At 41.3% G+C, this 13,547-nt stretch overlaps 1 protein-coding gene across 10 annotated transcripts in view; it reads left to right on the top strand.

The window, feature by feature from the left end:
• SYCP1 (synaptonemal complex protein 1) overlaps positions 1-13,547 on the top strand; it is a 45,185-nt gene that overhangs the window by 3,922 nt on the left and 27,716 nt on the right. For all 10 annotated transcript variants that reach the window (XM_083508551.1, XM_083508547.1, XM_083508552.1 and 7 more), the window contains exons 5-13: positions 811-975; positions 2,658-2,725; positions 4,541-4,614; positions 5,062-5,120; positions 6,442-6,511; positions 8,749-8,822; positions 10,420-10,528; positions 12,069-12,163; positions 12,263-12,447. In XM_083508551.1, coding sequence (XP_083364677.1) covers positions 811-975; positions 2,658-2,725; positions 4,541-4,614; positions 5,062-5,120; positions 6,442-6,511; positions 8,749-8,822; positions 10,420-10,528; positions 12,069-12,163; positions 12,263-12,447 — 899 coding nt within the window. The remainder of the gene's footprint in view (positions 1-810; positions 976-2,657; positions 2,726-4,540; positions 4,615-5,061; positions 5,121-6,441; positions 6,512-8,748; positions 8,823-10,419; positions 10,529-12,068; positions 12,164-12,262; positions 12,448-13,547) is intronic.

Raw genomic sequence — 13,547 nt, 5'->3', positions numbered from 1 at the left:
GTTCTTTAGGATATATGGTTTATTTACACATATATACAACCTGAGCCTATGATGGAGGGGTTTACAGCATCAACACCCTAAGAGGCTCTTGTTCACTCTGTTCTTTCACTGTTGAAAGAAACTGATTTTATAGATCCATTTCAATCGGGGTTTAGGTCCTGTTCTGGCACAGAAACTGCCTTAGTTATCCTGTATGATGACTTCTGTTGGGTGAGAGAGACAGGGGAAATGTGTCCTTGTTAATTCTCATTGAACTTTCCATGGTTTTTGATACCATTGACTGTGGTATCCTTCTGGAGTGGCTGTCCAAGTAAGGAGTGGGTGGTACTGCTTTGTAGTGGTTCTGGTCCTACTTAGATGTACATTTCCAAAGGATGATGCTTGGGGAGTGCTTTTCAGTCCCATGGAACCTCAGGGTTAAATTTTATCCTCTATGTTGTTTAACTAACTATGTTGTTTAGCATGTCACAGAGGCCGTTGCTGGTTCTTGATACCAACTAATTGTCATAACTTTTTAGTTCATTTTGTGCTAACTTGACTTATTTTTATCATTGTTGTATTTTTAAGGGACTTTATTCTAAACTGACTTAAGATGTTTTCATAAAAGGCAGTATAGAAATGTTTTAAATAAATAAAATTTCAGTCACTGTCACATTACTAAATTGTATATTTCATACTGTCCTTGGTGCACACAAGGAAAAGTTTTTATTTAATGGCTAATGTGGGTATCAAAATTTAAATGAAAAGGCATTTCATTAAAAACCTTTTAATTAAACATTATATAATAAATTATTAAACCTGCCTTTATAGAACATGGAGACAATGAATGAGCTTTATTCAAGGCTTTACAAAGAAGCTGAAAAGATCAAGAGATGGAAAGTCACTACAGAATATGAATTAAAGGAAAAGGAAAGAAAATTACAAGAAAACAGAAAGATTATAGAAGCACTACGTAAAGCTATTCAAGAGTTACAGGCGAGTGTTTTTAACATTTTTAAATATATAATTTTAAGATAAGAATAAAATGCTTTAAAAAAAATTAGGGCACAGTCCATCCCAGCATGGGTGCAATGCCTGCACATGGAGGGATTGTCATAGCCAGCCTCAAGCTGGTTCAGGGATCAGACCCTATTGTCCTGCCCACTAGTCTGCTGTGGCTGCTGTGAGTGGCCAGGCTGTAAATGTGATTGTGGCTCCACCATTCTGCAAAGCCCTGCGGGTGGGGGTTAGGATTGTTAATGTGTGCTGACATTGTCCTGCCCTCCTCTCTTCTCCCCCAATGCCTGTCATGAGCTGAGGGAAAGGTGTTGTACATGATTTTGCAGGAAGAAGAAGTGGAGTCCATTTGTACAGTATCATATTGCATATATTATTAAGGATGACCTACTTGCTTACAGATTACTTCTTGCTTGGGTAATTTTACTAAAGATTAGTAAAATTAAAACATGTACTGGACAGGTTACCGTATTTTTCGCCCCATAAGACGCACCGGCCCATAAGACGCACCTAGATTTTTGGGGGGGAAATAAAGGAAAAAATTTTTATTTCCCCCCCAGGTGCGCTGCGCTACACCAGGAGCTTGGGGCGTGCGGAGCTCAGCGCGCCCCAAGCTTCTGCGTGCCGGCAAGCAGTCCGCTAGCCCTGGGAGAGCCACGGGGCTCTCCCAGGGCTAGCGGATCGCTGTGCTATACCAGGAGCTTGGGGCGTGCTGAGCTCAGCGTGCCCCAAGCTTCTAGGTGCGCGCAAGCAGTCCGCTGCCGCCCCAAGCCTCGCGCACCCGGCAGGAGGTCCCACCGGGTGCGCGAGGCTTGGGGCGGCAGCGGACTGCTTGCGCGCACCTAGAAGCTTGGGGCGGGCTGAGCTCAGCCGGCCCCAAGCTTCTTGGTGCGCGCAAGCAGTCCGCTGCCGCCCCAAGCCTCGCGCACCCGGCAGGAGGTCCCGCCGGGTGCGCGAGGCTTGGGGCGGCAGCGGACTGCTTGCGCGCACCTGGCCCCAAGCTTCTAGGTGCGCGCAAGCAGTCCGCTGCTGCCCCAAGCCTCGCGCACCCGGCAGGAGGTCCCACCGGGTGCGCGAGGCTTGGGGCGGCAGCGGACTGCTTGCGCGCACCTAGAAGCTTGGGGCGGGCTGAGCTCAGCCGGCCCCAAGCTTCTCGGTGCACGCAAGCAGTCCGCTGCCGCCCCAAGCCTCGCGCACCCGGCAGGAGGTCCCACCGGGTGCGCGAGGCTTGCAGACACTTGCCCGAAGCAGGGGGAGCCCTCCCGAGGGCACCCCGTGCTTCGGGCGACAGGCTGCCGCCCCAAGCCTCCCGCACCCGGTGGGACCTCCTGCCGGGCGCGCGAGGCTTGCAGGCATTCGCCCCATAAGACGCACCCCGATTTCCCCTTCATTTTTGGAGGGGAAAAAGTGCGTCTTATGGGGCGAAAAATACGGTACGTATGTAAATCATGGGATCTTGCCGGAATTTTGTGACTTTCAAGCTTACTTTCATTTCAAGCATTTACAATGCACATGTAGTTTGTGATGTAATATATGCAATAATACCCAAGTCTAATAAATATGTATTTTGGGAAACTGACGTTTTTTCCCCTTTGAAAGTGATACTTATTAGTTCACCCAGGCAAAAGCATGCTTTTTATATCTTTGTTTTATAAATTTAGTTTGAAAATGAAAAACTAAGCTTAAAACTGGAAGATGTAATACATGAAAATAAAGATCTTCTAAAAGAGTAAGTAATGTTAGGATAATAATTTTGTAATCATTTGTTTATGCTATAGTATGAGGCAATTAATAACCCCTTCTAATTACACTCATTGTCATGAGAGATCTGTGAGATAAACCTTTATCTTTTATAAAAGGAGAACTATTCCTATCTAGGACTCACGAGTTTTTCAGGTTGTTCTTCTGTCCTTGGTACCACACTGGCTCATAAAGTCACAAAAAGTAATCAAAACCTGCATGTTTTTGCCATACTTTGTTTGTTTGTTTGTTTGTTTTTTTACTATTCTTCTGTGTCTTCTTTAGTGTGTTTTAAAAAACACCGCTTTTCACAACTGCATTTCTGTGTGCTCCTCCCCTCCTTATTTCTTCCCTTCCTGGTTGTTTTCAGGTGGAGAGGGCCTTTCTCCTTGGCAATCAGTGACTTTTGGCTTGAAACCTTGGGCAAGGTTTCTAAGAAGCTCAGTGTGCTGCAGTGCTAGATATCATCGGAGTATTACAACTCCTCTTGTACTTTGTCCATAACAGTGGGTGATGGGAGAGTGGCAGGCAACATGGCTGGTGTGACTTCAGTGGTCCTGCTGAATATGACAAATAATAGTTCCACAATGGCTTCTGCAGTTCGCCCATCCAACTTGACCATGGAAGCAGCCATTTCTCAGCACAGTTGTGGGGTGGACTGTGGCAAAACCAGCTGCTTTTGATCAGTGGACAGCCTGATATATGGTGGAGCCTGTTCAACCACATACTGGCCAGACTCAATGGCTGTCTCCCTCCCACCTGACTGTATGTGTTCTGGAGGAAGAGGGGCCTGCTCAAATGCAAGCACAAAGAGCTTCTATTGTGGCTTTCTGTTCTTCAAGTGAAGAATTTTATGTGTTTCAGTCATCTCATGTAAATTAATTGCCTTTTGCTGTTTGAGACCCATCTATTACTGTGTTTCCTTTTGATCAGTTTGTCCCTTTGCCATAAGGGCAGCCTTTGCAACTGACAGATTCCATGTTCCATCAAATTACAAATGCCTTACTAGGAGATATTTCTTAGCACTTTATAAGTCTTAATGTGCTTTCTAAGCGGGACATGGGTGGCACTATGGTGTAAACCACTGAGCCTCTTGGGCTTGCTGATCACAAGGTCAGCAGTTTGAATCTGTGCGACAGGGTGAGCTCCTGTTGCTCTGTCCCAGCTACTGCTAACCTAGCAGTTTGAAAGCACACCAGTGCAAGTAGATAAATAGGTCCTGCTGTGGCGGAAGGTAAATGGCATTTATGTGCGCTCTGGTTTCTGTCACAGTGTTCTGTTGCACCAGATGCGGTTCAGTCATGCTGGCCACATGACCTGGAAAGCTGTCTGGACAAATGCCAGCTCCCTTGGCCTGAAGCAAGATGAATGCCACATCAAATTCTCCTTTCTATATATTATATTTTTCCTTGCCACTTTCCCTTGTTCAAGCAAAGTGCTGGCTTTATTTATAAAGACAGTGCTGCATATGTATTGAACTCAGTGTTATATAAATTACATGGAGACAGTGTTTTGTAGCACAATTTGAACCCTTGTCCTAGTTGCTAGGTTTCTCCAGGCAAGCAACCCATCTGTACCTCATGATAGCTTGTGCATAAGGAAATGTTGTGGTTTCTTTGTAGCTGTTTGTCTATTGGGTGTGTCTACTGGGTGACATCTTGGTTTTTTTTTTTTTACTATTTCCCCCCTCCCCTTATTAGCCTGGGTGATACAGATTTCACAGGATTTCAAATTTTCATTAAAGCATAAATGGACACAAATAATACTAGGGATATAATGCTGATATAACTGTTTTTCTCCCCAGAAACAGCGCTACAAGACATTTGTGCAATTTGCTCAAAGAAAAGTGCATGCAATTGATGGAGAAGTCTAACAAATGTAAATATCTCTTAAAAAGTGTTTGCACCCCCCCCCCCCCGCAAAGATTCTCATAGACTGTTTATAACCTCCTTTCCCATGTTAGCCTTACACTGGGAACTGCTTTGCTAGTCAATTCTGCAGGAAAAGCAACAGCTTATAGTCTTACAAACAGGAGTTCAAGGTGCTGATTTTTAAACTCCAGATGTTCCTTCGCATCCTTAAAAACAAGTAGGAGAGCATTATTTTGTTGGGATGAACTGAAGAGCAATTCTATATGATGGGAGTACTAGAAAGGCATTCTGAGTTGTGACTCCTTAGTTGCAAAACAACTTGTCTCTAAAGACTCACTAGAGTTCAGGAGTTTTAGTAGAATAACAGGTCATTGCTATTCTTATTACTTTATCTCTGATTTTTTTACATATTAAAATAAATACTTAATCTTTTATATTGTTAATTTTGTTTTAGATGAGCATGAACAAGAGGAAACCAGACAGATGTATGTGGATCTTAATAATAACACGGAGGTAAAAAAGACACATATTTTAGAGTAGCATTATATATACACACACAGCACCCTGGTGTCCTCTGTGATGGTGCACACCTGCTTTCAGTTCCTTTTTCCTCCAAACTCTTGCCTCTCATAGTTTCATTTTCCTTTAAAAAAATGAAATATAGAAAAAAAAACATTTTAAAAAGGAGAGGTGTGAGCTGTGGTTAACCCAGGATTCAGCTGATAGCATCCTTCAAGGATTTGGTCTTCGGTTTACAGGTGTTATATTGCCTGAGATCCTACAAGTATCAACACTGTTTTTTAATATTTATGTGCAGTTGCTGAGAGCAATTTTCCATAGGTTTGGAATTACTTATTATCAATAAAGTAATGATGTGCAACTGTTTATTTCATTAACTCAGGGATGAATTAGATAGTAGACAGATCTGGGAATCTTGGTCTCCACTAACCATTTAAAAGGTGGTTAGAGTGCATGATCTGTGAGAGGTGACAAGTGGTGGTGGTGGTGGTGGGGAGAGCACTTAGCCCTTATTCTTCCCGTCACTTGTTATTCCCTTTTCCTCCCTTACATTTTCCTCCAGCTAGGGTAGATGTGTGTTTGCTGTGTTTGGCAGAAAAGCAGATGGGGAGTGGGTTGTTCCCTCCTCACTCATCTGTTGCCTCTCCCCTCGAAAACCACACTATCCACCTACCTTTTTAAAGATGATCCAGCAATGCTTTCAATTAGTAGGTACTCTTTAATGTCTTAAGAAAAAATATTTATATCAAGGGATTGTTCTAACCGTTGAGTGAATGACTATTGGTGTCAAGGGGCTCCATCGGGGTGGGGGGCTTTGACCCCCCCAATTTTCAAAGAGAGGGCTGGGCCCCCTCAAAATTCTGTAGCATCTGGATGTGCAGTGGCTACCACTGCTAACACAAGGCCCACCAGGCTGCCAGCGCAATGCCTCCCATGCCACTACTAATGCCATAAGGAATGCTGGGCTACTAACAGACCTGCTAGGACACCAAAACCAATGCGGAAGTGCAGCCGCAGTGGTTTGCAGTGGCTCCTCCGGCTGCTGCTGCAGAGGGGAAGCAGCCCCTGGGCCATGGCAGCAGCAGCAGCAGCAGCAGCAGCAGGAGGAGCTGCTAGTGCTGCTGGCCATGGAAAACAAACTGCTGTGAAACACCTGGACATGACATCATGATGTCACATGCAATGCCAAACCCCCCTCCCCCCCATTTCCTACTCAATTGGTGTGAATTTTAAATATTTAAAAAATAAATTCAGCATATATTCACTGGCATTATAGGAAGTTTGTTGTTACTAATTGTTTCTTTACATCTGTTAGAGAATGATACATGCCTTTGAGGAACTTCGTGTACAAGCAGAAAACTCCAGATTGGAAATGGTTTTTAAATGTGAGAATCTTTTTTAAATTTATGGCATTTGTGTAATTATTTGAGAGAAGTGGTTACAGGTGGGAGAAGCCTGGGATAAGGGTAGAGCCTAGATGAAATCAGTAGTAGCTAGTAAGGCAGCACGGGTAGTTCACAGTTGCTGTCCTGGCTTCCCAACATGGAAGGTTGCAGGTGTTTATTGAGAGAGAGAGAGGAGATGCAAGGTACAGGGAGCTTGGCACACAACAACACTGCCACACACTGTACCAAACTCCCTGTACCTCACCCCTCCCCCTTCCTTCAGTAAACGCCAGTGATCCACTGTTTTGGGAAGCCTGGAGAGCAGTGGTGCCCCACATGCAACTCCTCACAGGCTGGTTGAAGCTCAGTGGTACAGTAACTTCTCTGCATACAGAAGATCCCAAGTTCGATCCTTGGCATTTCCTGGTAGGGCTGGGAAATACTTCTGTCTGGAGAGCTGCTGTCAGGCACTATAGAGAAAACTGAACTAGATGAACCTAGATGATCCTTTTTACAGGTCCACAACCAGGCCATGTCACATTACATCAAGATCCATTGTTATACAGTAGAAAAAGGCTATTTAAGGATTGTGGAATTACGCCAATATGTGGTGATGGACACTGATTTAGCTTTAAAATGGAATTTGATATATTAAAAATGGAATTTGATATATTTACCATTGGTTACTAATGATTACTAGTTAAATGCGACCTCTAAGAGGCAGCGTGTCTGTGTACACCCATTACTAGGGAACAATACATTTTGCTTATGGACTTCTCATAGGCACCTGGTTGTGTACTGTGGGGAACAGGATGCTAGGCTAGACAGGGCTTTGATCTGGTGTTGAAGGAATCTTATGTTTGAAAGGGTTGAGAAAAAGATATAAATGAATTTTTTACCTATTTTCTCATTTCATTCTATACAACTGCCATGTTTGTAAGCCACCTTAAATAATTGAATGAGAGAGGTAAAAATGTTTTAAATAAGTTTTTAAGAATCATTTTAAGACTTCCAATTATGATTCCCTGTTTGGCTTTCTATTATTATAAAAGCACAAGAAGCAAACTCAGTGGAAATGCTTGTGTTTCATACTTGTTGCTGATGATAATAGAATTTTCTGTAACATGAAATTCCTAGTGGGGAGCATTATGCATGCCAAAACCATGTGCTGTGTCAGGAATTATTCCTTCCTGCCATGTTGTTTTAGAATGCAGGTACACCAGACACCCAAGTTTTCTTGTTCTTGTCAACTACAGTGTTCAAGTACTCTTCAGTCAAAGGAATTAGAAAAGGGTAGCTGTCAAGTTGCTCAACTTTTTGTGTTTATTGAATGTGCCTTCTTCTATGTTTTTATTTCTGAACTGGACTGGTTTCTCCCCCCTTTTTCTTGTTCTTTTATGGCCAGAACAATCCCAATCCCTGAAATTAGGAAGTGTTATTCCATCTACCTCTGCTAAACTTTACCTGACTCTGCAAGTGCAGACCTCAAAGTGGGCTGTTTCTGGGGTGGGGAGTCAGCAGGGCGGAGCTGAGCATGATGTGCACAAGCAAGAATTATCTGCAGCAATCTTGCACTTACATACTCACACTACTTATGTACCCCCATCTCCTACCCTGCATCATCTGAAACAACAAACTGTGGTTAACATTAATTTTGGTTTGTTTAAAACAAAAGCAAGCCAAGGAGAGCACACCAGCTAGATTCATGCTGCAACTCATTCTGGGTCATACACGTGGTGCTAAACTATAATTTAACATAGGGGTGAGAAACCTCAGGCATTGTAGCCAAATGATAGTAGTTCACAGCTCTCTATCTGGCCCTTGGTTGACCCACATCCCTCCTGAGCCACACCCACTCTCCCACTCATCCTGCTTTATACTCTCATTGAGTGTTTTGAGACTAGCTGACCTCTGATAATGCCTCTTGATTGGAAGATAGAGAGGGATGAGTGAATCTGTGTAGAACAGCCTACTGTACAAAGCAAACAAACAAACAAACAACATTTATTGATCTGTCCACTTTTGCTTCTGGCCCATCAGCCACTGGTATGTGATTCCTGAAAAGTTGCCATGAGTGAATGTAGCTTTGAAGCTGAAACAGGTTCTCCATAATTGGTTTAGCAGGATGTGTGAACATATGAGTGATATATATATATGTGTGTGTGAATCATCTTCCTCTTTTAGTATGTTTATTGTCATGTAGTTACTAAAAATATCCATGATTTTTATTTTGGAAGTAAAAGAAGAAGCAGAAAAAATAGGACAACTTGAAAAAGTCCACAAAAGAGAGATGGATGCAATGGAAAAACAGGTTTGTTTTATTGTTACTGAGATTAATAACATTATGTTAGTTATTAACAAGACCCCACATGAACCAACCAAGACTCTGTATTCATAATCCAAGGCCCTTTTTCATGTGACTCCTCAGAGGGAGGGTGTCAGCACAAGAAAGGGCCTTCTTAGTGGTGGCTTCCCACTTACTGAATGTTTTTGTGGGGAGGCACACCTGGTGCCATCATTATCTACCTTTAGGTGCCAGGCCAGAACATTTCTTTTTTGCCAGGCTGTTGACTTTTAATTAGCTGTGGCCTCAGGCAGTCGGTGGGATGTCTTAATTCTGCCTTTTTATAAGAGTGAATGTGTTTGTTAGTCACATGAGTTACATTTTGTAAAAAATAATACCAATAAGTGGAACATGCAGCAAAATTTTGCAGTTTCACATCTGGTGCAGTTTTATACCTGGTTTTACATCTCTCTCCCCCCACCCCCCTGCCACAACAGTTATTCAGCATTCCTCAGTCTTCATTGAGCTATTTGGGGGTTTTTCTACTCTAACGGTGTGACCATGCCACATTCTTGAATATGTACACTCACTCACTCACTCACTCACTCACTCACTCACACAGAGGCATATAGCTCAACCTCCTCAGCTGATCCATGTAGATCAACTGATGGTGGGGTTTTAATGCCCTCCTCCATCAAATGATCAATCCGAGCACCAGGAACGGCCAATTTGTATCTGCTTCAGGGTGCTGGACTTTGCACACCTCAGTGCTGTCTACTTTACATTTTCTTCTTTTTGCCAATCAGTTGGGTCTTGGGAGCCAGATTAGACCTCTGAATGGGGTGTTAGCCATCACTGGTTTAAACTAACCACAGATCCCAGTTAAGATGACACAACACTGTGGTTAATTATTGATAAAGGCATGTAAAATTTTGCATGGTGGTAAAAATGTATAGAGACATTTTTCTCCAACTCTCATAACACTAGAATCTGGAGTCATTCAATGAATGTTACAAGATTCAGAACAGCAAAAGGATTCACTTCTTCACATAGTATATAGTTAAACTATGGACTGCACTGGCACAAGATTCAATAATGATCACCAGCTTGGATGACTTTATAACAGGATTAGACCAATGCATGGAGGAAAAGGCTATCAGTGATTGTTAGTCATGGTGGCTGTGTAATGCCTTGAATCTGAACTGCAGCTAATTTTAACTATGGTTGGTTGCAACAAACTGATTTCAGACGATAACTTATGAGACTAGCTTGCTTCAAATACCAGTAATCATGATTAACATTAAACACAGCTTAGAGTTTGAAATAAATGCTAAATTGTGATTAATCTAAAACAGAAGTGGAAGCTTCTGATCTCTTCATGGCTGTGCAGGAGGAGGAGCATGCAAGCCCAATATGAAATTCATAATTTTAAATCATGGTTTAGTCTTTTGTCTGAATGCAGCAATGTAAGATTATGTTGTAGGATGATCTTTCTCATATCTCCTGTAACTGATAATGGTTTATATATCTAAAAAGGCAAATATTAAACCATGTGCATAACAGAAATGTGAAACTGAAATGGCAAGCATGGCTATTTATGTGCATAAATTATTCTTTTTATTAGGTGTCAGACTTGGCAGTGCAAAATGGTGAAAAAGATAATAAAATGAAATACATAAACCTACAGTTACAAGAATCAAGAGAGTTCATTGCTGAGTTAAAAGAAATAAAAAGTAAGCATTTTTATAATTTTATTCCAAATAGCATTATTAGAAGTAGTGGTACAGCATACTGAACCAACTGGTTGCCCTCAGATATTTTTTTTTAAAGATTTTATTTATAAACACTAATAACAAACAAAAAATTGCAAATGTTGTAAACTGATGATTATACAGATAACTACCATCTTTGATTTACCAGTGATATTGATACAGAGATTGTATAAGCTGCCCAAATTTCTCTCATTGATGCAGACAGACAAATTTGTGCATTGGGACCTGTAGTATTTGCAAATGAAATGAAATGGCTATTGTCCACATGTTCTTACCAGAGTTTGATTTACAAGTTCTTTAAATCTTTCCATTTTTGTGTCCTTGAAATAGTAGCTGCAGCTAGCATCCATGTTACTAAATCCTTCAGTTATTTATTATTTATTTAATTTCATGAAATGTACGGTATATACCGCTTGATTGGAGAAAACCTCAAAGTAGTATACAAAAAGTTATAAAGTCTATCCCATAAATTCAACAAAGCAAGTTCAGGAGACATCAGTTTTATAGATTTTAGACATTTCTTTATGGATAAAACTTACAGATCCTTGGGTTTCCCACCAGAAATGGTAGAAGGTACCTTTACCTCCACCTGCATGGCAACAATTTGTTGAGATGTCATTTGGTAAAGCCTCACTGGCATGCAGTGCCACCTATGGGTGACTTTTAATGTACACTCCCTTACATATGCTCACACTGGCCTATACTGTACAGTCTAGATCAAAGCAGTCCAACCTCATAGACCAAGTGGGCTGCAAAAGACTTCGACACAGAACCCACAGGCCACACACTGAATTAAATTTCCATATCACTAAGTAAAGTGTTTACAATATTGTTAATATTATTTAATGAACACAATGATTATATTCACATTTTGTTGTTGTTTAGTCGTTTAGTCGTGTCCGACTCTTCGTGACACCATGCACCAGAGCACGCCAGGCACTTCTGTCCTCCACTGCCTCCCGCAGTTTCGTCAAACATGCTGGTAGCCTCAAGAACACTGTCCAACCATCTTGTCCTCTGTCGTCCCCTTCTCCTTGTGCCCTCCATCTTTCCCAACATCAGGGTCTTTTCCAGGGAGTCTTCTCTTCTCATGAGGTGGCCAAAGCATTGGAGCCTCAGCTTCACGATCTTTCCTTCCAGTGAGCACTCAGGGCTGATTTCCTTCAGAATGAATAGGCTGGATCTTCTTGCAGTCCATGGGATTAATAGCTTAATTTTTTTATTAAACAAATCTAATACACAAAGTCAGGGTGAGTCCCTGACAGATAGATAGACATAGATATGCCAAAGGATCTGGGACTGGAGTGTGTGTGTGACCCCTGAAATCCTGCCCAGGGAAGATCCGAGCACATGGAATATGAGTCAAAGCAATTCCAAACAGGAACCTGAGTTTGCTCTTCCTGCCAGGCAGGTTTTTTCACACAACTGAGATCTACCTACCGTGATTGCCCCAATCCTCAGAAACGTCTGAAAATGTGTTGTCTTTTACTTTTAAATTTAGAACAACATGATGAAGCGTTAAAAAAAGCACAGACTAAACAAAATGACTTATTGACTGAACTGGAAGAAACTAAAAGTTCTTTGCAAAAGGCAGAGGTATGGACTTGCAATATTTTTTGTACAATAATACAGAACAGAAGTGAAAATTTTCTGAATTGTATCTTAATTTCAATATATATTCTTTATTCTGCTTAGAATACTTGTAAGGGTTTAGAAACTGAGCTGCAAACTGCAGTAAAAACATTAATTCAAGTAACTGAACAAAAGGAAGCAACAATAGAAGAATTTAAAGAATTTAAAGGAACAAGTGCATCAGTTATTGATGATCTCCAGGCTAAAATTTCCAGTTTGAAGGAACTGCTAGAAAAAGAAGAAATGAGGTAAAAATGCATACATATTGATGATAACTATTGATGATAACAGGGTTTCACAGAATGACAAGAACATTGAGAATCTGTCACTTACCGGTAATTACAAGCTTTGCCCAAGTCTTTACATATGAAACCCTCTTTGAAAAGGGGTATTTGTTCAGGTATATAGTCAGGACAAAATAAATACTCCCCATTCCCAAATAGCTTTCAGATATGATTATTTGTTCTCTAAGGGTTAAAGTACATGTTACGTAGAAACAGTATCCCCATGGTTTGTGTTTCTTCTTTAAATAGCAAGCATGCATGGGAGGTGGAGATCACAATCCGGATCATGGAACATGGGAGGGGAAACCTAGCAGTTTCCCTCATAAGGGTGAATAATAGCTTTGGTGTGACTAATGAGGCGGGTTTTCCAAAAAAATTAGGGTAGTTTTCTTGGGGTAATATGCACTGGAAAATTTGCTAATACCCTAGACCAATGGGTCCCAAATGGTGGTCTGTGGACCTCAGGGGGTCCATAGCAACATTCACATAAAGCTACCATAGAAATATCAAAATTTTCAAAAGTAGGGGCTTAAGTCCACAGTACTAATTGGGAACCACTGCCCTAGACTCATAGAGAGTGATCTAATTTAGCATATTTATTTTACTTCTGTTTAGTAAACAAAGTTAAAAAAGATTAACTGCCAAGTTGGCCTAATATATTTGCAGTTGATATCCACTCATTGTTACTCATGACTTTACAAAACTGAAAAGATTGCTGTTTTTGATTTTTTTTGCAGCTGATTGTTCTTAGGACAATTTCATGAAGCAAAAGGTTAACCCCCTCTCTCCATGCATTGTGGTACTCATCCTGATCAGCTCCCACTATATCATCTGTTTAAAAACAAACCCAGAATGGGATCGGGGGAGGAAGTGTGCATGGAACATCCATTTGTATATAACTTGTATACATGTAGTATGTATTGTAGTTGAGGATATGGAAAAATATGATATTTGACTGGATTTAACGTATTACTTTAGAACATGGTTTCCCAATCTTGCGTCTGCAGCTGTTGTTTAACTACAGCTTCCATCATCCCTAGCTAGCAGGACCAGTGATCAGGGAT

Source organism: Podarcis liolepis (genome assembly GCF_965112155.1).
Source record: "Podarcis liolepis genome assembly, chromosome: 6".
Taxonomy (NCBI): Eukaryota; Metazoa; Chordata; class Lepidosauria; order Squamata; family Lacertidae; genus Podarcis; species Podarcis liolepis.
This window is presented reverse-complemented; position numbering and strand designations above follow the sequence as displayed.